The sequence below is a fragment of the Bos taurus genome, chromosome 22, assembly GCF_002263795.3.
Source record: "Bos taurus isolate L1 Dominette 01449 registration number 42190680 breed Hereford chromosome 22, ARS-UCD2.0, whole genome shotgun sequence".
Lineage (NCBI taxonomy): Eukaryota > Metazoa > Chordata > Mammalia > Artiodactyla > Bovidae > Bos > Bos taurus.
In genome coordinates, this window is record NC_037349.1 from 50,217,897 (window position 1) to 50,243,342 (window position 25,446).

Sequence of the window (25,446 nt, forward strand, 5' to 3'; positions counted from 1 at the left end):
TTTTATATAGGCCAGGCCTGCCTGAAAACAGAAAAGTATGACCATTCACAAAAGCCATGGAGTTCGAGCTTTAACAAGTTTCCCCCTCCCTGACTAAATTCCAAACATGAAGCCCAATCACTCAGTTCAGCCAGATGGGCAGCATGGGTAACCCCATTGCAGCTGGTCTTGGGAACAGCCTCAGACTCAGGCACACTTCCTGCCCTTCTCAAGCATGATCTTGCTGGCCAAAATGATGACAGGGATGGGACGACACCTTGAGAATGGAAAACCTTGCAATGTCCCTGACCACCTCCCAGGCAGCTAAGATGATTTGGAGAACTGGAGTGCTTCAGGAGAGAAAGGGCCTCTCAGCTCCTCCACCTCAGCAGAGGGCTCCTGTATTATGGCCAAAAGCAGGGAGGTTGTTCCTCACAGAGCAGTAACATGCCTGCCCCCATGTCTGGACTTACAGTCTGTAAAAAGTGAAGATGCACAAGTGCTCACACTCGCTTAGGCCCAAAGGGAGTAGAATGAAGTGGAAAAGGCTGACTCAGTTATGATGGAATTTTCACGAAGAATTTTCACGTACTTATTTTATCACCAGGCTTGACTGGCTCCAACATGCTCTGCTTACCTGGCTACCCAAGAATAAAGAGACACACACACTCATTTTTCAAGGTATTTCTTTTGTAAAGGAGCCAGATTTGGCAACTAGACTGAAAATCTTCCAAAATTCTGTACAAATGTGTAATATACAAATATACATAAGGCTTTTGCCGAGAAAAGACAGCACAACAAATGACGAGGCGGCTTTGGTGTCACATACCACCCTAGGGCATCTCAACACCCCCTAGGAATGCAAGGGGCTGATGGACCACAACATAGGCTACACATGTAAAACACACACTACATTACAATATGTACACGAAGTATAAAAGACGCACTGTCCCCCTGGTCAGCTCACAGGCCCTCTGGCAGGAAGGCAAGCCATTCACCAGATAACCCATACAAGGGGAACTCAAGTGGGAGAACCTTGCAGAATGAACTGGTTCACCCTAAAAACCATTAACAGCACAGGGCATGCCCTTAAAGAGAAAGGTGGTCAGAGTGAATTCAGGAGATGGAGCGTTCCTTGTGCTCTTTGGAGCTCTTCGTCCTCTCTCTCTCATCCCCGTGTCTCACTCCATCTCAGTGAATCGGGCAAACATGGCCTTCCGGACAGCATCTTTGTAGGAATCTGCACCAGACAGTCCGTATGCGCTGCCTTTGGCGCCTAGGCCAGCTCCTTTTAGCCGGACTTGAGCCTGGTGGGTAATGAAACTGTAGTCAGCAGCTGGCAGGTAGGGTGTGGACTGCTCCCTCTCCCCCACGTCTAGCCCACTCCCTACTGAGCTGGACCACCCCTTAGGAGACAGAAATTTTAAATGAAGACAGGGATTTCTACTTTGGAGACCTGGAAGGACTGAGGGGATCAAATGGGTGAGGGAGAAAGGCAGACAGAAACACACCCTCCCCCAATTCCATGCCTGTTCAGCAAGCACCGTGCCTACTAAAGGGCCCCAAAGCCTTACACCAAAGCCCAGTGAAGGTCTGGTAATTTTAGGTACAGATCATGGCAGGACAGCTCAAAGTCAGCAGAACTCGCCTGCACAGATCAACAGCACGTGTTTGTTCTAGGCTATGCTGCCAGGTCAGGGAGAGAGCAACCACTGGCAGTCCTCTTGTCTAGAAGGCCAGTGGTTGAGGGCCTCTGGTCCTGAGCTCTGACTGAATAAAGCATTTCTTATCATGGATCAAAGTCCTACTAAAGGGTAATTTGTTTTATACATAAGCAAAAGTCACTTAGAAATGAAAGCACAGTACCTTTCTGAAAATCCGATCTAAGCTACTGAGTCAGCGTTAAGGTTTGTTTATATCGAAGGATGTAGAAAGACACAGCTTCTTAGGAGAAGGTAGGCTTTACCCAAAGAGACCCAAAAACCAGAAAAATCAAGCTGGGTGCCACACCTGTTCCTCCCAACTGACATCTTAAAAAGAGGGTGCAATATGGGATGGCTGCAGGGAATACAACTCCCACTGGGGCCCAGGCCCTCCGGGTGCTTCAACCTCATTCCATCTCTGGGACAAGCCTGCAGGCCGCTGAAGCCCAATCCCACTGCTTACCTCAATGGGGGCTGTGATGCCTTGACACTTTCTCCCCAAACCTGAGCCTTCCCGCCAACCCATGGCCTGCAGCATCTTGTTGCCAATGTTACTGTGGTCAATGCCATCTTTGGTGGGCTGCTCGTAATTCCTGCCAGTGGCAAACACACAGTTACTCAAAACAGCCAGAGCCCCGGCTCAGAAAGCGGAAAATGTGCACAACACATACACGGTGCCAGCATCAAACTGCTTCTTGCGCTTGGGTTCTGGAGGCTCTGGGATGCCATATTTCTCCCGTCTTTCTGCAGCGCGATCCCGGTATTTCATCTACGTGGGAGAACAGCCCGGTTAGAGATATTCAATCAATCTGTCGCAGTCTCAAGCACCCACACTTCAGACTGTCACCTCAGGTGCTTCCTTCATCTGGAGCTTGGCCTTTTAGAGTGCCTGCAAATACCACATGCCCTGTTTCCCTGGCTGCACTTCGTCATATCCCAAATGGCAGGTTTGTAGAGATGATGTGTGTGTGGAACCTGGGGCAAAACTACATTTCTAACAACCAGTTTTATTTAACGAGTCACCTCTTTCAAGCTCTTCAACCAGCCTGCTGGGTGTGGGCATTGCTGGGTGTGGGCACAGCCTGCCGAGGTCCTCGAGGGAGAGGAGGGCAGGGCTGCTGTTCTTCCTCAGCATTTGGACAGGCCCACCTCCGGCAAGACAGAGCCAAGAGGTGGCTTCCTGAGACCTGCTCTACAGTCCCTGGGGAGCTGGCACCATTAAAGAGTGGGAAAAAACAGGAAGGTAAAAAGCTTTAGCTATAGATACCTCAGAACTATCTTGGGGTGAGCAACTTCAAGTCACTTGCTCAGAGGTTCATCTCTAAGCCATAGGCCTCCATCTGTACTTAAACTGGGTGGCTGGATCTCAACCTGCTTCATCAACCACCAAGTGACTGCTCATTAGGGGCCCCACTGCTTCCTTCCAGGTCACCTGCAATCATTCTGTCCTGCTGTTCCCTAGGTCTCGTCTGAGCTCCCCTCACTGTCCACAAAGGCTTCCCTGGTCAGGCCAAACAAGCTCACTCTGTCCTTACTACAACCCAGTGTACTTCACCAGTGGGTCTCTGGCACCCAGGGCTTGTGAGTGGTCTCAAGCACCCTCATGAAAGGATACTGTAGGGGTCCCAGTGCACACAGCTTGGGTCCAGTCTACACGAGCCATGACGGCCAGGTGACAGATATGTGACATACCCTACCCTGTCCCTGGGACCTGGAACAAGTGCTACGAGTAAAAGACAAGGGCAGTTACCCCAAGACACGCGAGCAGCACCTTGACCCCCATTCACCTCTCTCTCTCTCAGCTCCAAGGCTTCCAGCTCCTGCTCGCTCAGTCTGGATCGTCGGTAGATGTCCATGTTTTGCTGTATCAGAGATTTAACAAACACAGTAATTCGTATCTTCCTAATTTGAGATGTCAAAACATTATTAGTATCTATTGTGCTCCATCCAAGTCAAAGTCCAATTCATTACAACAGGAAAGCCAGAACTGGGTGTACCTGGAGCTGCCACGCTCCTTTCTACTCACAATCTGGAACAGACTATACTGAGGAGCTGCCTTGTAAGAGGCAATCACTTAACGCAGGCATTTATTGAACCTTCACTACCATCAGGGCACCCATAGCGTCTCGTTGCCTCCCCTCCCTGCCTCAGATCAGCTCAGAGAAGCATGGCCACCTTGTGGAGGTCTGAGAGTTGCTGGTGCCTGACCAGGGCGTCTTTGTTTGGGAACTGGCGCCGGCAGAGCAGGCAGGCCATCTTTTTCCAGTCGGCCAGCTTTTCTTCTTCACTCTCAAGTCTCTCTACCAGCTCCTCTTCGTTGTCACTGTCACCACTGTAAGCAGCAACCAGACCCCTCTAGAAACAAGGGGAAGGTGGGTCATTGGAAACGTGCAACAGAGAAACAGCAATGGCTAAAGTAACGCCTAATCCAAGCTGTGAGAGAATGCCCATTATCCATACGTCACACATAATTGAGTAGAGCAGCTAGGTCTTCCAGTGCTGGGCCCGACAGCCTCCCACCACCAACCCTCTTGGGAACCAAGAAGACTTCCTGGATGACTTTTCTCAAACTACTGACCATGTCTGAAAACTTCAAATACAACAGATCAGAGTAATGACCCACTCAGGTGAGTATCTACCAAGTAAAACACGCTTTTTTTGGTCTTAATTTTCTCTTTCCAGACTGTTAAAACTCACTATTTACAAATGTAATAAAACTCAACTGAGCTCAGGAATCTGGGCTTTATTCTCTGTTCCATCTCACTTGCTCTCACACAGAGAAAACAAAGCCCTGAACATAGATTCTGTGTGCATAAGCTGCTTCAAATACCCACTGACAGGGACACATCCGTTTTAAGCAGGAATGAGATTAGCCAGATGCTTAGCTCAGATGGTAAAGCATCTGCCTGCAATGCAGGAGACCCAGGTTTGATCCCTGGGTCAGGAAGGTCCCCTGGACAAGGGACTGGCAACTTACTCCAGTATTCTTGCCTGGAGAATTCCACGGACAGACCATGGGGTTGCAAATAGTTGGACACGACTGAGTGACTAACACTTTCACAGTAGCCAAGATGCAGATCAAAGTGAGACACAAAGCACAGACACAGCCTTCAAACACTGGTTTAAAGCTGGTACTTCCTTACTTTGAGGGGGTTGTCCTCATCTCCATTTCGCACCAATTCGGGGATGAGCTGTTGCCTTTCTGCTAAGGCTCCCTGGGAAACACAGAACAAGCCATAAGCCTCCAGTTTTACCGAAGCTGCCCTTATGAAGCAAGGCCATCCTTGTTACTGTTACCTTCTTCTCAAAGAGAGCAAAACCGGCATCTGCGGCAGCAGATTCTCTCCTTTCTTCTTCCCTCAAAGAATTAACAGGTTGAAAGCTGTTTTTAAAATTTTCTTTCTGCTTGTTTAAACTCTTAGCCCAGCGTTCCATGTCTTTGGCGATCTACAGTCAAACAACAATGACAGATTTAGGTAGAGGAACTTAGCAAACAGTCTCCTATGCCAAGAGAACAAGCCATTATTGTAACAAACTGTAACAAAACCCCTTTTGCCCTTATCTTTTTTGAGATACTGCATATTACCAAAGTCATTAATGAATATTGTTCCAAAGTCTGTGAGTCTTTCAGGCAACTGACAGATAACAAAGAATAACACTAAAAAACTGCACAATGTTCTAGGAACTTAGGGCTTCCCTGGTGGCTCAGATGGTAAAGAAATCTGCCTGCAATGCAGGAGACCCTGGTTTGATCCCTGGGTGGGGAAGATCCCCTGGAGAAGGGAATGACTACCCACTCCAGTATTCTTGCCTAGAGAATTCCACAGAGAAGCCTAGCAGGCTATGGTCCATGTGGTTGCAAAGGAGTTGGACATGACTGAGCCACTAACTAGACTATGAGCTTAATGTAAATAAGATGTATGACCCAGTCTTTAAGAATCCAAATAAAGCTAAATGCCACAGCTCCACCCCACCACTTGATTTAAAAACAAACAAACAAACAAAAAAAACAGATAAAAATGGGTCTGCTGGTTGGGTCATGATCTTACTTGCTGGGCTGTTTTGCTCTTGGGTTTCTCCTTCTTTTCCTTTCCTTCTTTTGCAGGAGGTAGGCCTGTCTGCTGGTGGGAGTTAGACTCCGCAGCCAGCATGTAAGTCTCCTTCTCTCCATCCCAGTATAGGTACTGCTGCGTTAAGGAATTGTAGTAATACTAGAATAAAAAACACAATTAATGTAGACTTTCTCCTGGGTCAAACCACTAACCAACCTAAAGGAGTATTTTTACTTCTTTACATCTCCATTATTTTGTCAAAAAAATTAAACATAAAAACATAAAGCATGCTGCAGACCAGTAATATTTCCTGGGCAGAGAGGAGGTGCAATCCACCTTGGTGTAGGTGAGGATGGTAAACCAGCTGGCCAAGAGGTGTGAAACTTCTTGGGTGAGTAGAATGTGGTTTTGAGAGTCTCGAGGTCCCATTAATTAATACCTGGGCCGGGAGGGTACCCAAAGAGCAATAAGCCTGACTCCTTTCCACAGATAAGACCATTTACACAAACCAGGTGGCCAGAGCAAGTGGTTCAGGAGGAGCTTTTTCTCACACGTCCTCCATGACAGTAAGTTAACATCTCATTGCTAGGTTCAACCATACAGAACCCTGCCTGTTCTGTTTGGACGCCCAGGCAACCAAACAGGGTTGTAGAACACCAGCTCGGGAACCTGGAAGGAGGTGACAGGTGAAGGAACCTGATCTGAAGTGTGTGGGGAGAACCACAAAAGAGAATGGGTGGCAGCTACCTCTCCTCTTCTCTATTGTCCAATCGCTTACTCTACCTGCTCAACAGGGGCTCAGGAGAGACTGCCTTTTGTATCTTTTCCAGGGGAGGCAGTGCACGTCAGACACAGGAGCCCCAACTTTTATGGCCACCAAGAACGGCCTGGGAAATGGCCAGACTCCACAAGAAGAGCAGTGGAAGCAACATGTACAGGCCCCAGCCTGCTTGGCAGGTCCCACACAGCGTCACACCTGACTCTCAGAAACCACAAGCTTTCAATGCCAAATTCCTGTTAAAAGCACTTATTTTTACTATTCTATATATATACACAGCTTCTGGTCATAAACAGTTGCTTATTTATGGAGTGTTAATGTTGCCTCTCCTCTTTAAAAAGTTCTATACACTGCCAAAAATAAAATATCACTCCACAGATCTGCTGATTTCTACTCTCAAAAATACTAAGTAAAAAAAGAGCTGTACACAAAAAGTCACAAATTATTTGATTCCATTTATACAAAATGTCTAGAACAGGCAAACCTAGAGAGACAGAAAGCAGTGGTTGCTGGGGTGGGAAGGAATTAGGAAGTAACTGCTTAATATGTAGGGTATAGGGGTTTTTTTTCAGGTTGATGAAAACGTTCATCAACATTAGATGATGGGTGTCCAACACTGTGACTACACTAAAAAAACTATTGAACTGAACACTCTAAATGGCTGAAATGTGAATTTTCCCTCAGTTGAAAAAAATCACAATTTAAAATTTGTATATAGGTGTCTACGTGAAAATTAACAGTCACCTGAAAACTTTAACGTGACAAAATAATCCATGGTAATAGGAGAAAGAACAGTGCTTGGGGCAGGGGAGGTGGGACTGACCAACAAGAGGCACCAGAGAATGTTTAGTGTGCTAGGAATGTTCTTGCTCTTATTGTGGTGCTGGTAAATGAACCAATGTATATATATGTAAACAAACATTCAAAGAACTGCAAGAACTTCATGTGTCAGTTTCATGAATTTTTCAGTAAGTACATTACACCTCAAAACGTCTGTTTTACCCCTTAAATTACCTGTGAGTTGGGGTCATAGTACAGCCCTGTTGTTGGATCATAGTAATATCCTGAAGATTCATCATACTGATATGTGGATGTGTCAGGCACTGCTGCAAAAACAAAACCCAGCACACAGTCATTCCAGGGAAGAGACTGGCTTTACTTCCAATTCTAAGCCACTGAGATGCAGCAGGTCGTCTTCTCTCACATCCCCACGTGTCCCGCTGACACCCACAAAGGGAGAGGAGCGCTTATTAAACAAAATCAACAACTAGGACCTTCCAACTGTCAACAGCCCCATGAGGTTTGGCTTACCATATTTGGTACCAGGAACTACACCAGTAGGGGAAGCGGCTGGGGCCTGTGTACTTGTGCTAGTGCTAGGCTGTGCTTCCTCAGTCTGGAAAGAACAGCAGCTTCAATATAGTTTCAACTGTAAAGCCTCTCAAGAGAACTATATCACTGCAATCATCCAGCAGGAAGGGCCCCCTGACAGACCCACTGTAGCAATGGTCTAGGGCAATCCTTGAGCAAAACACATGCTGACAACTGTCTTCCTAAAGGTCAAGTCGAAGCATGCATAGTATAAACAGACCCTGTGTGGAATCTTGCACTTAAAATACAGACACAAAATTACTTCAGTACATAATACGATTAGACAGAAAGAAGTAAGGTTGGAATGTGTGTATCAGTCAATCCTGGCTCACACAGTGAGAAAAGGTAGTATTTGTATAGCAACAGTTTCCCCAACAATCACCAGTTCTATATCTAAGATGACAGGATTACCGGAGAGCTGGGTGGGTTGGAGGTCTGATTATACAGCTGGGGACTCTGGGATACGACAGCCGCTGAGGTGGTGGTCACCGCTGTGCCTGATGATAAACACCGGAGTTACAACAGCCAAGGCACTGAACTCTAAACCAAACATCCTTACCTGGAATGCCCAATCTAGAATCTGTCTTTGTATATGTCAGTTCTTAACCACCTAAATCCCAGTAAGTACTCTTTAACCTATGATATTCTCACTTTTATAATCCTACTAGAATGTGATACACAAAGTCAGACATTCTGTATGATGGCTAAGAAGAAGGTTTCCACATCTGCTCTGGGGTTGAAAATAGATTTAACTGCCACAACTTTGTAATACTGGAACAAAAACCAGAGCAATAGCTTTTAAGAGTGACCCTTCTGATTGATGTCTGGACAAGAGACTGCTCACCTGAACTTACATGGGCACCCACAATTCCAAACAGCACAGAGAGGGAAAATACTGAATTCAACTCAAGAATGAATGCTCATTATGGCATAGTCTCTAAGAGCTTCGTATCAGCTCCTGATATCCACAAGTGTTAATCACTCAGTCCTGTCCGAATTTTGTGACCCCATGGACTCGAGACCACCAGGCTCCTCTGTCCGTGGAATTCTCCAGGCAAGAATGCTGGAGTTGAGAAGCCATTCCCTTCTCCAGGGAATCTTCCTGACGCAGGGATCAAACCCATGTCTTCTGCATTGCAGGTGGCTTCTTACCATCTGAGCCACCAGGGAAGCCCATTGCACAAGCACTGCCGATAACCCCCCAGAAGCTTAGGTACATGGTGACAACCCTGAATGTGCCCAATCCCTCATCTTACAGGGAAATGGCTCTCCTAGATTTATTTGAATCTAATGAGAACATCTAGCTGTATGTCCTCAACTGTATTTGCTTAAACAGGAGATAAAACAAATATGAAATCTATTACCTGATGCAGATGATGCATCGGATTCTAACCCTCCAGCTTGTTGCTGATAAAACTGTTGGTAATCCTGTGAGTACTGAAGAAGAGTCCACCATTAAAGCTGCCATTCTTGGACACACTCTGGAGACCAGAAGTCAGATAATGGTCCAGTCTACCCACCTGAGCATACTGGGCATAGCCATCTTGGCCTGGCTGCAGGTAACTGTAGTCCACACTGCCTCCTTCGCCACTCTGAGACTACAATGTCAAAAGAAGAGGAAACACAGACAAACTTAGCAGACACTGAGGTCTTCAAATGTCCTTGGAGAGCTTCTAAGGCAAGCACAATCACAGAGCTGACTTCTGTGAATCTGGGCACCACCACCACCACCACACTACTTGGAGCAAAAAGATCCTTCCCTTTACCTGGGTGGATGACCACTGAGCAGCAGCAATGGCTGTACTAGCCACGGAGAAGGCGCTGACCCTGTTACCATCTGGTAGGACCAAGTCTCTGAAACCACAAAAATCCAACCATGTGATTTTATATCAGTATGCTTCCCATCACTTAATCCCACACTACCCAGAAAACAGTAATTCACTCCAGACTTTACTGGAAGGTCTGCAATGCCAGCAACACCACATTTCAGAGTGAGGAAGGGTTTCCACGGGCAAAGCCCTAAGTGGGCATGTGTCCCTGCAGTATAGCTGCTTTCTTTTGTACTTTTCTATTTAAGAAGGTGTCTACTTGATGAGCAATGATACTAGAAATGGGAAATTTACATCACTAGAATGAAGCTCTATATACATGAAGCTGTATTAGCATGCTGTTGTGGAAGGAAAGAATTATTTCCAGATGGGTCTGCACCATTCTGAAGCAGTCTGCATAGCATATATTCTCAACCCATCTACCAAGTCTGTCTTGTCCTGCTCTCAAGCCTTCTGGCAACTGGTTATTGAGGACAGGAGGGAATAAGTGCTATGAAGACAAGTGCATCCTTCTCAGCCCATCAGGAAGATTCCATCTCAGTACAAGAACATGGGCTTCGAGTGCAGTTAGCAGCTCATTCTCGAACAAGCATGCAGATGCAGCGGTTTGAAGTAAGGGCAATGAAGCCACTCACTTTCTGGCACTTTTTGCAAAATCAACCCCAATGGTTTTGCCATCAATTTTCAAAGGAGGATGGAGACTCTGTAGTATCTGTAGCAGCTGAGAAGCATCCTGCAGGAGAATGTGAAGAAAAACAATTTTGTTATCTTTGTCATGTAAGTGAAAATCTCTACCATCTATCCTAGTCAAAGAAATTAAAAAAAAAAAAAAGCAATTCATTATTGTCTGTGGATATGAAATCATGAGAAATTAAAAAAAGCCCTCTCTCAAGGTATCTAGTATTATTAAAGGAGCCAGTGCTAGGTCAATCTAAAAGCATGAAAAAAGACTAAACTGTGGCTCAGACTTCAGTTCAGCTAGTTATCTACAGGTATACCAATGGTATTTTTACCACTTACTAAAGCCATCAGCCTATAATTTAGCACTGCAATAACCGTCATTACTTAAGTCTTGAACTTTGGGCTCCAAGAACATTAGACGTAGTATCACAACTGGATGAACCACATTTGCGTCTTATCTCAGTTTCTTTTAAAAGGAAAGATTCAAGGAACATCTCACCATTGCAGAAGACAGCTGCACAAATGCAAAGCCTCTGTTCTGCTGGGTCTGTTTGTCTTTTATGAGGCGAATGTTATTGACAGCTAAGGACGCATAGGGAGACAGTGCTGTCATGATGGAATCCACCACAGTGTGTGGAGCTATGTTTCGAAGTATGATTGCTGCAGGTGAACGAGACAAATGACAGAGACATGCATTTCTACCACCAGTGCCTTTCAAAGCAGTTTCAAGTACAAACAAACCCATTTTGGGAGGTTTCCAGTATATTTGACCCTTGAATGCAGGGGGATGAGGGGGTGCTGACCCCACTCCCACCATGCAATAGAACATCTGTGTATAACTTTACAGCCAGCCCTCTGTACTGGTAGTTCCACATCCCCAGATTCAGCCAGTAAACAGTGTAGTACTGTGTGTGCTTAGTTGCTTCAGTAGTATCTAACTCTCTGCAACCCCATGGACTGTAGCCCACCAGGCTCCTCAGTCCATGGGGATTTTCCAGGCAAGAATACTGGAGTCGGTTGCCATGCCCTCCTCCAGGGGATCTTCCCAACCCAAGGACTGAACCCAGGACTCCCACACTGCAGGTGGATTCTTTACTGTCTGAGCCACCAGGGAAGCCCAGGGTAGTATTGTAGCATTCATTAAAAAAAGAAAGAAAATCAGCATAGATGCACATGGTTCAAACCCATTGTTGTTTAAGGGTCAACTGCATTTATCTTTCACTTTGACACTGAAAAGAAATCCAAAAATCAGTCTTTAATGAGACAATCTGAAGCCACTGACTGCTCATTAAAAAAGAGCAGGAGAACAAAAAACATCCAACGGAGATCAGTTTCCAACTTAACGGCCGAAAGATTACATTTGCACTTACTATCACAATAGTAATCAACAGACTGAACTGATTCTGTGGTTCCAGGGGGCACTTCCTGTTCAGAGTCTACAAGAAAGGAAAGAAAAGAGGAAGAATCAGTAATTGAAGACAAACAACAAATCAACATAAGAAATACATTCAAATACCAAAGTTTTAAGTAAACGGAGCTGTTATTTTTTCTTTTTTAACCATTTGTGGCTACAGTAAAACCTCATTAATTTTGACATGAATTTTAAATGTGGAATGCAAAAACCAGGCCACTGGAGGACTTCAGAGGACTTCATCTCTGTAGTAAAAAAAAAAAAGCAGATACAGAAAGCAAAGCAGGAAAGCTGACTTAATTTTGAAAAATAAAAGAACTCTTTGTATTCTTGCACTCAACACCAGGATCTACTAAATCTAAGGAAGGAGGTTTAAAGAAAATAACTACATAACCTAAGGTAGAAGATTTAAGGAAAATATACACGTTATTGCTTAAACACCCCACAGTCTGTACTTTTCCTTAGGTTCACAGATAATCCAATTAGTCAAGTTTCAATACATATTCCCCAACAGCCAAATCTGGGCTTACCAAACTTGTCTGCTCCACATCGGAAGCATTTTAGTCTTTTCCTGAAATTGTTAAGGCAGCACTGGAAAAAAAAAAGTTTTATCTGTAATTCTATCTCATGGTAGGCCAGGTTTACTAGTAACAATGCGGATTAGAGCAAGAGGGTCACAGGCAAGTCCCAGTGAGGAGCAATAAAAGCAGAAGGTGATCCTATGCATTGAAGACAAGGAGCATTAACCTAAAAATTTCGCTATGTGAATGACCCCCAGAAAAATACATTCTGATGTATTTTGAAGTAGATTTCCATTTTTCTCAAGTTGCGGAGAAGTTTCAGTTCACCCCAAAACCCTGCAGCAAGCCACTGGCAAAGTTCTCCCTTACGTCAGAAAAGCACTATATAGACCACTCTATATACACAGATACAATGCGAATGGAATTCTGTCTAGAGCCCTGCTGGACATGTGACACCAAATACTCTCAAAATGCCAACAGCAACACCTACTTTGTGACTTTGTTGACACTTGCCCCCTTAGGGTTTTGCCCATGGATATCGTTCCTCACTCATAACAGATCTTATATAACTCCCTTATATAACTCGAGCAGGGCCACAAAGGGTTTTGTTAACAAAGAGATTGCCAAAAGATGAGAGCGCTAGAATTAAGAAACCATAAAGTAAAACAAACTTAAAATCTTAATTGAAACACTGGGCTTAAAATCTGGTTCTTAAAATCTCTCATGTTTGAGGGAGTCTGTCCTCTAATACCTACTCAGGAGGACCCAAGAAAGTCACAAAGTATGAAAATCACCTCCTGATAAAAGCTGGTAATCATATATTTTACTCATTTTCTTGTTTGGATAGTCAAACAAATAGAAAACAAAAAACCCCAAGAGTTTGGTTTGTCTGGAAAGAACACATGCTTACCTTGTTACAAAGCCAATCTTCAAACTTAGGTCTGGGATTGCTATAATGCATTGCAATATGCTTTCCTTGAATCACCAACTTTTTCTGTAAAAAAAAAAGAAGTAATTAGTTATTCCCATTGTGAGGAACATGTGTCCATTTTCCCAGGGCAGAGCACACTTCGGAAAAATCAGTGCTCTGGAATTAAATGGACAACATACGGGGAGGACCAACCACCGCCACCTATACTCTGCCCATCCAATCCTTCAGATAGGCAGTAAGAGAATGGGATGCGGAGTAAAGGTAAACGGAGTCAGGGAGTGCTGAGAAAGCTGACACACGCTATAAACGCTGACATGCACCAGGCCGTGTCTCCAGCAGAGACAGAAGTCCTAACATTCAGCATTGACAGGCTGCCTGAGAGTTGACAATCTAGTTCAAAGAGCAGAAGACACAACTCTCCCAGTTCTGAGGTTGTCTCCTACTTTAGCCCTTAGCATGGTGTCCTTGGGCTTCGCTTCACTGTTCCCCCAGTCCCACATCCTTATGCAAAGTGAAAGCCTTTACATTTCCCCTTCACCCAAATTCCTGCTTCAGGATGTGTCCTTTGGGGACAATGAGAGGGAAACCCATTTTTAAAGGGAAGCTGGTGACAATTTTCTCAGGAGACACTAGTCTGAATGCCATCGATTCTAAAAACAGCTAAATGAGGTTTCTTCCTGCCAAGTGCAACCACGTGATGTCCTGAGTGACAGATGTGTTTTTCACTGAAATAAGATGGTACTCTCTTCAAGATGAGTAACCAGGAGGCCAATGAAGTTTCTTCAGGGGGTTAGGAAAAGTGTGTAAGTGTTCATATGCCACCTCATCCTTCTAGTCAACTGTGTGACTACAAGGGATTTTATTTTCAAAGGTGAAAATTCCGAGCTGAAACAGTTTACCAAGAGCACACCCAGCATCTGCCCCCAAAGAGCCTTCATTTTAACAGGAACACCTTTTCTGTTTTTTTTCTGGGGGGAGGGAAAGGGAGCGGGGTGTTCTGACACCGTCAGAAGGGATTTAAGTAGGAGGTTAGATATCCAAACTTTTTAAAGGAGTCTAACCCCTCCAAACATACATACTGTTGAGTAATTTGGTTCTTGCAAATCCTGGAAGAGTTAAGACATGCTGTGAATGTTGTCTCTGCAATATCTAAAGGCAAGACTGCATGTCTGGCCAAGAGGGAAAGAGCTGAAGGTCATCCACTCACTGTGTTGTATAGAAGCAAAAATAGAGAAGCTGGGAAATAAGTCAACAGATCATCCCACTAGGAGGGATGTGCTGGTTTGGGGAGACTCCAAACTATCACTGAGTCCCTAATCCTACTGGCCTTTCATTTCTGGAGTGAATTTGAACTGTAATGAAATAGTACATATTAACACAGCTTTGTATACATTAAAATTGTGCCGCTTTTAAGTGTCTTTCAGGTTTTAATTTCCCAGGAGTTTTAAACTCCCAAGTCATTCTGATACATCCATTATATTAATAAGAGGCTTTAAAAAGATGCTGTCGTGTAAAGAAAGCAGGTTCACACGAAGCTTGTGTATGTCCTGAATTTTACTAGGATGGTGTCCATGGTACGAAATCAATTAAGATCTACCATTATAAGATCAGGTTGTCACCTCTGGGTTAAGGATGTGAGAGGCTTAAAAATCTAACAAGTCAATCAAGATGATATCCTCATTAGTGAGTCTCATTATTAATGATATTAAGTGTCCAAAGAATATAACTCTTATTTATGAGTAACAAATCATAAAATGCTACAGAGAAGCAACATTATGAGTTAAGCAAACTTCCCAGAATGCACTTGGTTAAGGCATTCAATACTGTGCTTTGGAGTTGTGGCAAAAAATGTTATTTATGTGCCAAGCACTGAACATTATCTTGATGAACTGTAGAACGATTCAGTTAATGCCACATCAAAGAAATCATCAAAGATTTGCTTTGAACAGACTGTAAGAGGCATTCTCAGGGAGATTAGGATGTTAATGCCACTCTAACTAGATTAGACAGCAGCAGGACACCAGCTCTTAGGCTAATCTCATCAGACTTACTGTTCATAAATTCTATTAGATCCTTAAATAGTTCTTGAAGACCCATATGAGCAGTTATGCCTCTAGGAGGCTTGAGGTCTCCAAGTTGAAATAATTACTTACAAAATTCCTACAGCAGACTTCAATTATATTCTCTTCATTGTCAAATTGAGAGTTGGATAATCTAAGATGACTCTCAAAGGACAAAATAAACAAGAATATAATCAGGGGAGGAAAGGGGGAATATTCAAGATGTTCTGATAACTACCAGACAAACATTCAGTGGTTAACAAAGCCATGTCAGGTAGCCATGTTTAAAGGCAGAGCAAATTCTGCAGTGTAATGTGTGGTACTGTATTTATTCCAGTAACATCAATTTTAATATATACAAAGCCTTTTTTTTAAAAGTCACTCCTTTGGAACAAACCACTCCTTCAACCTTTTTTTTTTTAATTGTACAGACTTGTTCCATTTTCATGAATATCTAGACTTGGTGAGTGAAGCAACCTGATTGGCTTCCATCCAGCTGGTAGCATCTTGCAAGTGATAAAACTCCACGAAGGCGAAACCACGGCTTACACCTAGAGACAGCATTCAGATATAGACGGGATACTCGTGTTAGTCAGTTCCTTTATAACAGGTGAATCTCTCTCCCACTGCTTCAACACTGCGTGACAAAGCCAATTGGGAAGCAGCTTTACAAATGTGACTTGACTTGGGGATCTTCTTGATACTTTGCCATGGCAAGGAACCAAGCCGCCTGAACTAAATGCCATTCGATTTGATTCCACGCTTAAAAACCATGCAACCGATTACAAACAAACAAGGAGTTTATACATCACTACTTACCGAAGGGAAAAAAAAGCCCCTAAAAACAAAGTTTTTAAAAAGGTCCTCAGGTGCTGTCTAACATCGTTTTCAAAGAGTCACATTCCTTAGCCATGGCAAACCTTTCATTCTGAATTCATGTGCTTGAAGACTGGGGAATATCAGGATGTTCTTTAGGGACTGAGGTGGGAATGGGGAAGAGAACCAGAACAGCAGGAACTAAGCAAGCTCTCACCTGTTTTCCTTTTCATCAGCCTCACGTCCGCAGGCTGAGGGCCTTCAAAGGATTCCATCATTTCTCGAATCTGCACAGGGTTTTACACATTTACTGTTAAAGCTTTAGCCACAAACCATTCCACACTAGAGCGTTCAAAGACTAGGGATTACATCAACTTAAGCTTATATTACTTAAGCTTAATTGGCCAAGCTTTTATACTTCTATCATCAAAATGCAATTAGTCTAAAAATAGAATAAAAGAAGGGAGGCTTCTCATAGAAACTGATGCACTATAACAGCTCTGAAAGCCTTCTTTACCTGCTGATGGGGGATTTCCTCAAGTACAGCTACTTTATGTTGTGAGACACAGCCTTGCTCGTGGTGTGCTGACCCTCAAGCCTCCACCCACCCCCTCAGGCTAATCTTGTCCTTTGTTCTAAAGGACCAGAGAGAAAAGAAAAAGATTTAAAAGAGGCAGATAATATGTCATCATACTCTGAAGTAGAGTCTCTGAAGGAGACTAAGAAATCAATAGCCCCAAAACAAGGAACTCCCTTAAGATGTTTTTTGCACAATGTCTTAAAGAAACAGTTTCCTTATATTTACATAAAAAAAAAAAACTTTTAATATTCTTAGGCTCCTAGTGAATCAAAGTGAACATGAATTGGGCCTGAAGAAAGACTTCTGGCTGCTAAGCTTATTACCAATTTCAAATCAAACCTTCACTGCAAAAGGCAAAATACATTAAAAAAGACATCAATCTCTCCAGCAATCATACCAGGCAGCAACACTCTCAGGAAAAACACCAGGGACAAATTTGTGAGAGACTCTTAGTGGCTTCCCCATTTCATTATTACGTGTAAAGGTTGCAGGATTATATAAAATCAGTCCTCAGTATTTGGGGTAGATTTGCCTACTAATTAAAATTCATTATACTCCAAATGAATACTACTTGCACTTTCAAGGTCATTTGCAAACACGTGCGGAGTAGTAAAAAATTTGAGTTGCCTGATGCACATGTTCCTGGCAGAGGTTATGCTATGCTTTGTATCAGCTTTCATATTGTAAACAGACGTCCTTCTCCTAGTCTATTTAGTGGCAGGTATTTCACATTTTTGTACTTTTTGGTGGCGATTTCACGGTTTAAAATGGCTCTCCAGGTGCAGTGCTGAAGTGCTGTCTAGTGTTCCTAATGCAAGAGGGCAGGCTGTGATGTGCTTCACAGAGAAGATATGTTAGAAAAGCTTCCTTCAGACATGAGTTACAGTGCTGTTGGCTGTGAGTTCAGTGCTAATGAATCAAAGTATATGTTAAATAAGGCACCTTTAAACAGAAATATACACGAAATAAGGCTATATATTGATCTGTTAATGAAAATGTTGTGACCAGAGGCTTACAGCAATCTAAGTTTGTATTTCCCCTAAGAGCATGAGTCAATACTCCTAGTGGCTTTGGAGACTACCACAAATAGAGAGTATGTAGAAGTGTTACATCAAGCCAGACCCAATCACCTGACTCAAGTTCATGCTTGGTAACATAGTTACCGATAACTTAGCTACCAGAGTAACTAAATACAAACTGGATGAATATACTGATACAGTAACACACATAGTAACAAAATTAACTAAACATAGTTACTCTAGGAGTTCACATGTCAGTGAGGGGATTACAAAGGACAAATAATGATGAAAGTGACAAACTGAAGTTCATTCAAGAGAACACTATAATTTTTAAATGCTTTTAAAGATCTCAATATGAGGAGGCTTCTCTCATAGCTCAGTTGGTAAAGAATCTGCCTGCAATGCAGGAGACCCAGGTTTGATTCCTGGGTCGGGAAGATCCTTTGGAGAAGGAAATGGCAACCCACTCCAGTATTCTCGCCTGGAGAATCCCATGGACAGAGGAGCCTGGCAGGCTACAGTCCACGGGATCATAAGAGTCAGACACAGCTTAGCAACTAAACCACCACCAAAGAGCCCAATATGCAAATTTCTCACAAATATTGCACAAATCTGGGGAATCTCAGAAAGTCTACTTGGAAAAACCTGCCTTCTTATGGTAAGCACTTCTAGCTCCCTGAGAAGCCTGAAATAAGCAAGAATTACAATCTTGTTTCATTACCAGAAGGTAGGTCCCCCAGGGCCAGCTAGGGCATTGCTCTCCCCATTGCCACCCACTTCTGCAGGCTTCAAGGGCCACAGGCTTAACCGACTCAAGGGAACAACATGATCAACAAGTAAAGTTTCCTCAACTGACTCCTGCAGGATTTCTTCTATCCCCTACTCTACAAGCCCATGGCTACTGCTACCTGAGCTCAGCTCTGCCTTCCTTCTAGCCCCTACCACTCCCTGACTCTACCATTCAAACCTGCACAGCTTTTGTTACCAGGCAAAAACTTCAGCAGCTTTTTTTAATACTTAGCTGGGCTTGTAAAGATTCCAGCAGTGGCCCCCAAATATGATTTTCTCCTGCCAAACGTCTTTGATTTCAGTCAAATCAAGCTAGTTAGGGCCAGTACACATCTTATCCTCTGTTCTCAACCAGGTCAAAACATTTTCTATCTTTCAAGAATGAGCTCAACTAATAGCTCCCTGGAGCTCTTCCTTACCCTCCACCAGTAACACAGCTCCCTTAAAGAAGCCTCGAGTTACTACTCCACAGAACTACTTTCAACAAGACCTCTTCCGACACTTATCCCTTTCTATTCTGCATTGCCTTCATTATCTGTTGACTTTAGCTATCATCCTTAAGCGTTTATGAGGCAGGATCCATGATTCTATGGTGTAACAGTACACAGTGGAGCAAGTGTGTTTTGGAACACAAATAAATACCCACTATTAACTCAAACATCCCATTTCACATTTTGTCACTTAGGCTGTGTGAACTCAATACAGCTCTAAAATTCATAGTCAGACTATTACCTTGAATACCCTAAGACAACAGATACTGCCATAATGCTGTGCATTTATATGGTTTATAAAATATATTTCAAAACATCACATTCATTTTACAGACATTGGCTGGGCAGCCTCCTGAGTTCAAGGGTTGGGGATACACATAAGAAATTCTGCCTGGGGACGTACCCGGTGGTCCAGTGGTTAATAATCCACCTTCCAATTCAGGGTTCGATCCCTGGTCTGGGAACTAAGATCCCATATGCTGCAAAGCAGCTAAGCCCACGTCCACAACTAGACAGGTTAAGACTCTGTGCTTCCAACCCAGGGGGCACAGGTTCCATCAGTGGTTGGGGAACTAAGATCCCAAATGCCCACACAGCACGGCAAAAAAAAGGGGGGGGCATGGGGGCATATTGGTAGAACAATGGACACGTACAAAGTTGCCTGCAGCAGAAGCCAAGTGGTGGATGGGGCTGGAAGCAATGGGTGAAGACCAGAGACACCACTGGAAACCAGGCAGTGCCTAGTACACCAAAGCCACAGTTGACCAGTCTGAGAAGGGGGAAGCCAGGCTTGTCAAAAGGCTTTCCAGAGGTTTCAAATGGATAATACAATGTCCATCAAATCAAAGGATGCTGAATCATTAAAATGTTCTTATGGATATAATCTCAGTGAATAAGTGACCAATTCAACAAAAATGTACTAAATACCTTCTAGGAGCTATTATTGAAAGAATAAAAACTGTCCCCTATAGTTCTGAAAGCTGTATATTGAGCTTCAAAGTCTAAATACAAAGATTATCTATGAGCTAAGTTGAGAGAACTTCACCCTACTTATAGAAAGGTACTTCACTAGATATTAGCTTGAGCTAAAAAGAACACAAGAAAATAATGGTAGAAGCTCAGAGTCTGTTGGGCCTACTGACGGCTCATTAGACAGTTGGTCCCCCTTACATCGCTCTCCGTGATGGTGATGGGAAGGCCACGAAGCATGATGGTCTTGCTCTCCCTCTCGTCACTGATGTCGTGCCTATAGTCATGTTCACCATAGTCACCATCAGAATGGTAGCCATCTTCCGATCGGTCACTGTTCCTTCTTTCACGTTCTCTCTGATTTACAGTGAACAAAATTGTAATTCAAATCACACTGTGCTTTTTATACCCTTTGATCCACTCCATCCACTCCTAATAATTCATCTTAAGGAACAGATAATACAAGAACTCCATGATGATGTTCACCATAGTGTCGTCTAAAATAGCAAAAAACAAAAACCCCCAAACCTGGCAACAATCATTTAATTTCAGGAAGAATGTTTAACAACTCACCGAACAGTATATCAACACACAAACAGTATTACTTGTTAAAGAAAGATGATTATATGAACAAAAAAAGAAAAAAAAAGTGCCAAATTATATGGGAAGCACAATATTACTTCTCAACAAAGTTGATGCATATGAAAAGAAATGTGAAAAAAAGCTATGCTACAATATTAAACTACAACTTTCAGAAACTATCTGAGGCCAAGGGATGGTATATAATTATGCCCCAATTGCCTCATCTTTAAAATGGGTACAGTAACTACATTATATGGTTGTAGTGAGATTTGAATGAGTTCATCTAAGTCATGTGCTCAAAAAAGTGCCTGGTGAGCCCTATGTAAACCCTGGCCAAGAATTCTGACTATAAGTCTCCGTCTGTCTTTGAGAGTTATAGCTGACTAAACAGATTTCAGAATACTGAAGTGTTTGAATAGAACACTCCTCCTGAGAGATTCTCACACTTGGTATACTTATTTCATAATTCTAACAACTCCATAAACAGTTGCTGGTCACTCACCTCTGGACTGTCATAGTCTCGGTAGTCGTCATATCTATCACCCCTCCGATCATCACTAGATCTTTTGTAATCTGAGTCCCTCCGCCTGCTTCTGGATTCACGCTCATCACGGTCATCCCTGTCTATGATGGAACCATATCTTCCACTGCGCTCCGTTCTACTCACTCTGCCAGGGAAGAAAATTTTCCTTTATTCTTAAGTAAATCACATTCTGTCCCTTTAGAAAACATGGTTGAAAAAAATTTCAATCCAGATTTTGGTTTATAAGGTATCCAAATAGTTCAATGGATCCCTTAAAATTTATCACCAAATAACAACTTACAATTGAGACAATTACAATTGAGACAGGTTGTCTGTCCATGTTTATCCTGCATTTCCCCAAGCCTGTGATCTACGTATCACTCCTTTCATCCCTGATTTCAGATCTTACTGATCAATTTAAATAGGAAGAATGCAATTACAGTTGTTCCTGCCAGGGACTGTTTCCAGGACCCGCTGCAGATACCAAAATCCATGGATGCTCAAGTTGCACAGTAAGCCCTCTGGTATACCCAATTCTGCATCTACAGATTCAACCAACCACGGATCATGTAGTACCGTATTTATTGAAGAAAATCTGCCTGTAAGTGGACCTGCACAATTCAAATCTGTGCTGTTTAAGGGTCAAATGTATTCTCATTTCATTCAGTTTCAAAAGAAAACATATCCTGACTCATCCACTCTGAAGGGTATTCTCACTACTGAGCAATGGACCACTGAACTGGATGAGTTAGTTTTTCTTTTTTTCCCTGTTAGGCAGTTAACCAAGTTTAATTGTTATAATAAGTAGCATCATCAGAGAACATTATTTCCTATAACATCTGATTTATTTTTGATTACTGGGCAGCACTGGGCTTTACAGGAAAATCTAATAACAAAAGGCTTAAACCCACTGGACCACAAACAGTTCTTTTTTAAAAAATTAATTTATTTAATTGGAGGGTAATTACTTTACAATATTGTAGTGGTTTTTGCCATACATTGACATGAATCAGCCATGGGTGTACATGTGTTCCCCATCCTGAACCCCCTTCCCACCTCACTCCCCATTCCATCCCTCAGGGTCATCCCAGTGCACCAGCCCTGAGCACCCTGTCTCATGCATCGAACCTGGACTGGCGCTCTGTTTCACGTATGATAATATACATATTTCGATCCTATTCTCTCAAATCATCCCACCCTCACCTTCTCCCACAGAGTCCAAAGGACTGTTCTATATATCTGTGTCTCTTTACAAACAGTTCTTTGATAAATTGTTTACCAGATTCATAAAACTCTGTGTAAGGACAAAATAAAGGGAAGGGCTATAGGGCATCATTTAGAGTACACAAATTTAATAAAAAGAAGTGAATGATAACAAATAGTCCAGGGCAATTTCACAATGTAAAGTATGTGAATGAGAGACCCTAAAACGGTAAATGTTTATTTGAAACCAAACAATGACATCATGTAACATGAACATTTCCTGAGTCCCAGTGGGCCATCAGTTTGATCTATCACTGGGACTGGATTCAATATTAAGAAGGAAGCTGGCTGAATAAGCAGAAGTTGTGTGTTTAAATCAAATGGTTTGAGTGGGAGACTCCACAGATGACACAGGAGCCAAATGCTCTCATCTTAATTCTGTTAATTCTTCAGCAGTTTTTCTTTCTTCTTTTTAATGTAACTCATGGTCCAAAGCTTCTCAGCTCTATAATCTGGATCATCTTGTCATGGAGGAGACAATAATGAGAACTGGCCTTCACTGACTGCTTTCTACAGCCAGGTACTGTGCAAAGCGACAGGACAATTTCCTACTTTCTGCCAGAGGCTGTTATCCACACCAGGAACCTTCATGATCTCCTACTCCACCAAGCCTTCTTTGCTTAATTCTTTCTTACCCTTCAGGCTTCACCTTAAGAGAATACTTTCTCCAGGAAGCTTTCCTGGCTATTTTCAAGAAAACACAGGTTCCTAAGTGTTCTAACAGCCCCCTCAACTTCTTTTACCACAGGACAGTTCACACAGTATTTTTATTATCTCATTAAACCATGTGCTTATGCAAGCAAGTATCATGAAAGTGCTCACAGAATGCATGACACAAAACACAGACTCAAATATTAGTATGGTAAACAATTTTCAACAAATAGCTCAGTCGCCATTAAAATGTTGAGATCAACGGCATTTACAGTAATAACTTACCGTTTGTCTGAACCCATTGTTCTACTGAAGATCTAGGACACTGCTCCAAAAGGTTCAAATTTGCTTTTTTCTAGGAGACAAGAGAGATCCGTTGCTGCAAATCTGGGAGATCACCTAAGTCAACTGTTTCATAGCTGGGACACCACTGAGACTGGAATTTCTTCAAACCATTAACAGTGATGATCTAAGGTTGAGGGGTGGGGGCCAACTGTCAACATTAAAATCAAACGATGGTTTTATTAACAATGAGCATAGCAGGAAGGCGAGCAGAGTTAAAAATATTAGATTCCATATTCAAACACAAACCCATAAAAGGATCCAAGCAGAAGATGCCTTCCCTGCTCCCACTGTAGGATTACAAAGCAAAAAGGGCACAGCTGCAATCAGCTCCCTGTGTTCTGAATCAAAGCAACTCCAATTGGGGTAGTTGAGCCTTAAAACATTAACCAAAGTGTCTTTATTAATACAAGGAGCTAAACGAAATTCAAAAATTACTCATGAAAAATTTAAAACCTTTCAGAAAGCCGATGCTGGGCTAACTGAAAATCGAGTCCGTTTAAAACGCAACGGCAGATCCAAAGCTATATCAAACAAGAGTAAACATCCGTACGACTTAATTCCCAGGTAACAATAATCACCACAGGTCCCTGAGGCAGCCAACCTGGCCCCGCTGCGCACTGACGGTGGTAAAACATCACACAGCTAGAAGACCTTCGATGCTTGCGAGGTCTGAGAAACCAGTTACAGCCGTCCCTGGCGCCTGTTCTAGGCAGGCGCTTAACGAACATGGGAATTAATACAGGGAACAGAACCATCAGGGAGGAACAAGGGCCTGGGCAGAATCCCTGCTGCAGCCCCTCAACGCCTGGGCACTGCCCAGACCCACCTCCGTGGGGAGTCGCGGGTGAGATGGCGGCGCCACGGACTGCACGACCGACTCAGGCGTCCAGCTTTCTTTTCCTGTTTGCACTTACGCCTCCCGACCCCTAAGAGGTTCCCAGCCCCAGATCACCCTTCACCGAACAGCTTTTCGGAGAGAGTTGATTCCGGCGAACCTGCGGAGCTATGGCGGCTAGAGACTGTCAGGGGGCCCCTAAGAAGTATCTGAGGGACAGACGACGACTCCTTGCTCAACTTGGCCTGGGAGTTGGAAACACGTCCCGGGCGGGGCACACTCACAGCTTCAAGAGAAGAGGGCCTCGGGCTGGCCGGGAGAACGCTCTCTGAAAGCTGACAGCGCTGGTGGCGAAGAGGGGCGCGGCCCTCCAATGCCTCGGGTAGCCCTTCGAGATCCCGCTGGGGCTGAACGGCCGCAGCTTGCGGCTGACAGGGAGGCTCTATAGGGCCTGCCACAGCAGAAAGAACCGCCAGTCATTATGGGCGGCCACCGCACTTACCCCCAAGAAGGACGGAAGTAGCAGCAGTAGCAGTTTATGCCAAGGAATTCCAACAGGGTACGGCCGCTTCACAAAATGGCGCCTCCGCCGACGGCCGTCTCCTACCCACAGTACTTCGCGCCTATCCCCTTCCCCCACTACACGTTTCCTAAAGAGGCGGCCAATCCGCGAAGGTGTCTGGCTGCGCGAGGGCTGCTGGGAACTGTGGTCGCTAGGGCAGCATGTCACTTAACTACAGCCTGTGTCAATTTCCTACGTATTTCCCTTTCTTCAAAATCTCGGCCTTGTATGCCTTTTCCAGATCCGGATTAGACCTCTTATCTTTATTAAGCATAGTAATTATTTGCCTTTGCTACATGGGCCTTAGTACAGTTTGTTTTCACTGACGCGATGTAAACCATCACATTTAATCTTACTTTAGGAGAAGGAACGTAGGTTGATCACCTTTTGCATTATTGAATGCTAGATTTTATTACTGGGCTGCATGCTTCACAAATATCTATTTCCATCTTCATAACCTCTTTGGGATGACTATTAAACCCATTTTGCAAGTAAGAAAAATCGACGTTTGTGGTAATTAAGAGGATTCTTGAAGGCAGTCTTCAGAATATTATCTTATTGATAATCTTTAGTCTAAGGCAAGGACACGGGAAAGTTACTTTCCAGGGTTAATAGAACAGTTGAACGGCACCATCGACTCAATAGACACGACTTTTGAGCAAACTCGGGGACATAGTGAAGGCCCGGGAGGCCTGGCATGCTGCA

At 43.5% G+C, this 25,446-nt stretch overlaps 1 protein-coding gene across 2 annotated transcripts; it reads right to left on the reverse strand.

Moving 5' to 3' along the window:
• Positions 1 to 651: 651 nt before the first annotated feature.
• On the reverse strand, positions 652 to 24,796 carry RBM5 (RNA binding motif protein 5). 2 transcript variants are annotated; one of them, NM_001046374.1, is made up of 25 exons: positions 24,682 to 24,778; positions 23,285 to 23,354; positions 21,065 to 21,230; positions 20,182 to 20,337; positions 16,350 to 16,419; positions 15,794 to 15,867; positions 13,236 to 13,319; positions 12,335 to 12,395; positions 11,764 to 11,829; positions 10,893 to 11,053; positions 10,348 to 10,445; positions 9,650 to 9,737; positions 9,404 to 9,481; positions 9,248 to 9,320; positions 8,295 to 8,380; positions 7,824 to 7,908; positions 7,527 to 7,618; positions 5,732 to 5,893; positions 4,980 to 5,129; positions 4,826 to 4,897; positions 3,858 to 4,037; positions 3,470 to 3,544; positions 2,354 to 2,451; positions 2,146 to 2,275; positions 652 to 1,286 (listed from the first exon to the last, which is right to left on the reverse strand). In NM_001046374.1, the coding sequence occupies exons 2-25, from the start codon at positions 23,299 to 23,301 to the stop codon at positions 1,161 to 1,163; spliced, it is 2,448 nt and encodes an 815-aa protein (NP_001039839.1). In that variant the 5' UTR covers positions 23,302 to 23,354; positions 24,682 to 24,778; the 3' UTR covers positions 652 to 1,160. The 2 variants fall into 2 exon arrangements, with proteins under 2 accessions (NP_001039839.1, XP_059735737.1); XM_059879754.1 differs by lacking the exon at positions 652 to 1,286 and having other exon boundaries at positions 2,184 to 2,275; positions 3,433 to 3,544; positions 24,682 to 24,796.
• Between the last annotated feature and the right edge of the window lie 650 nt (positions 24,797 to 25,446).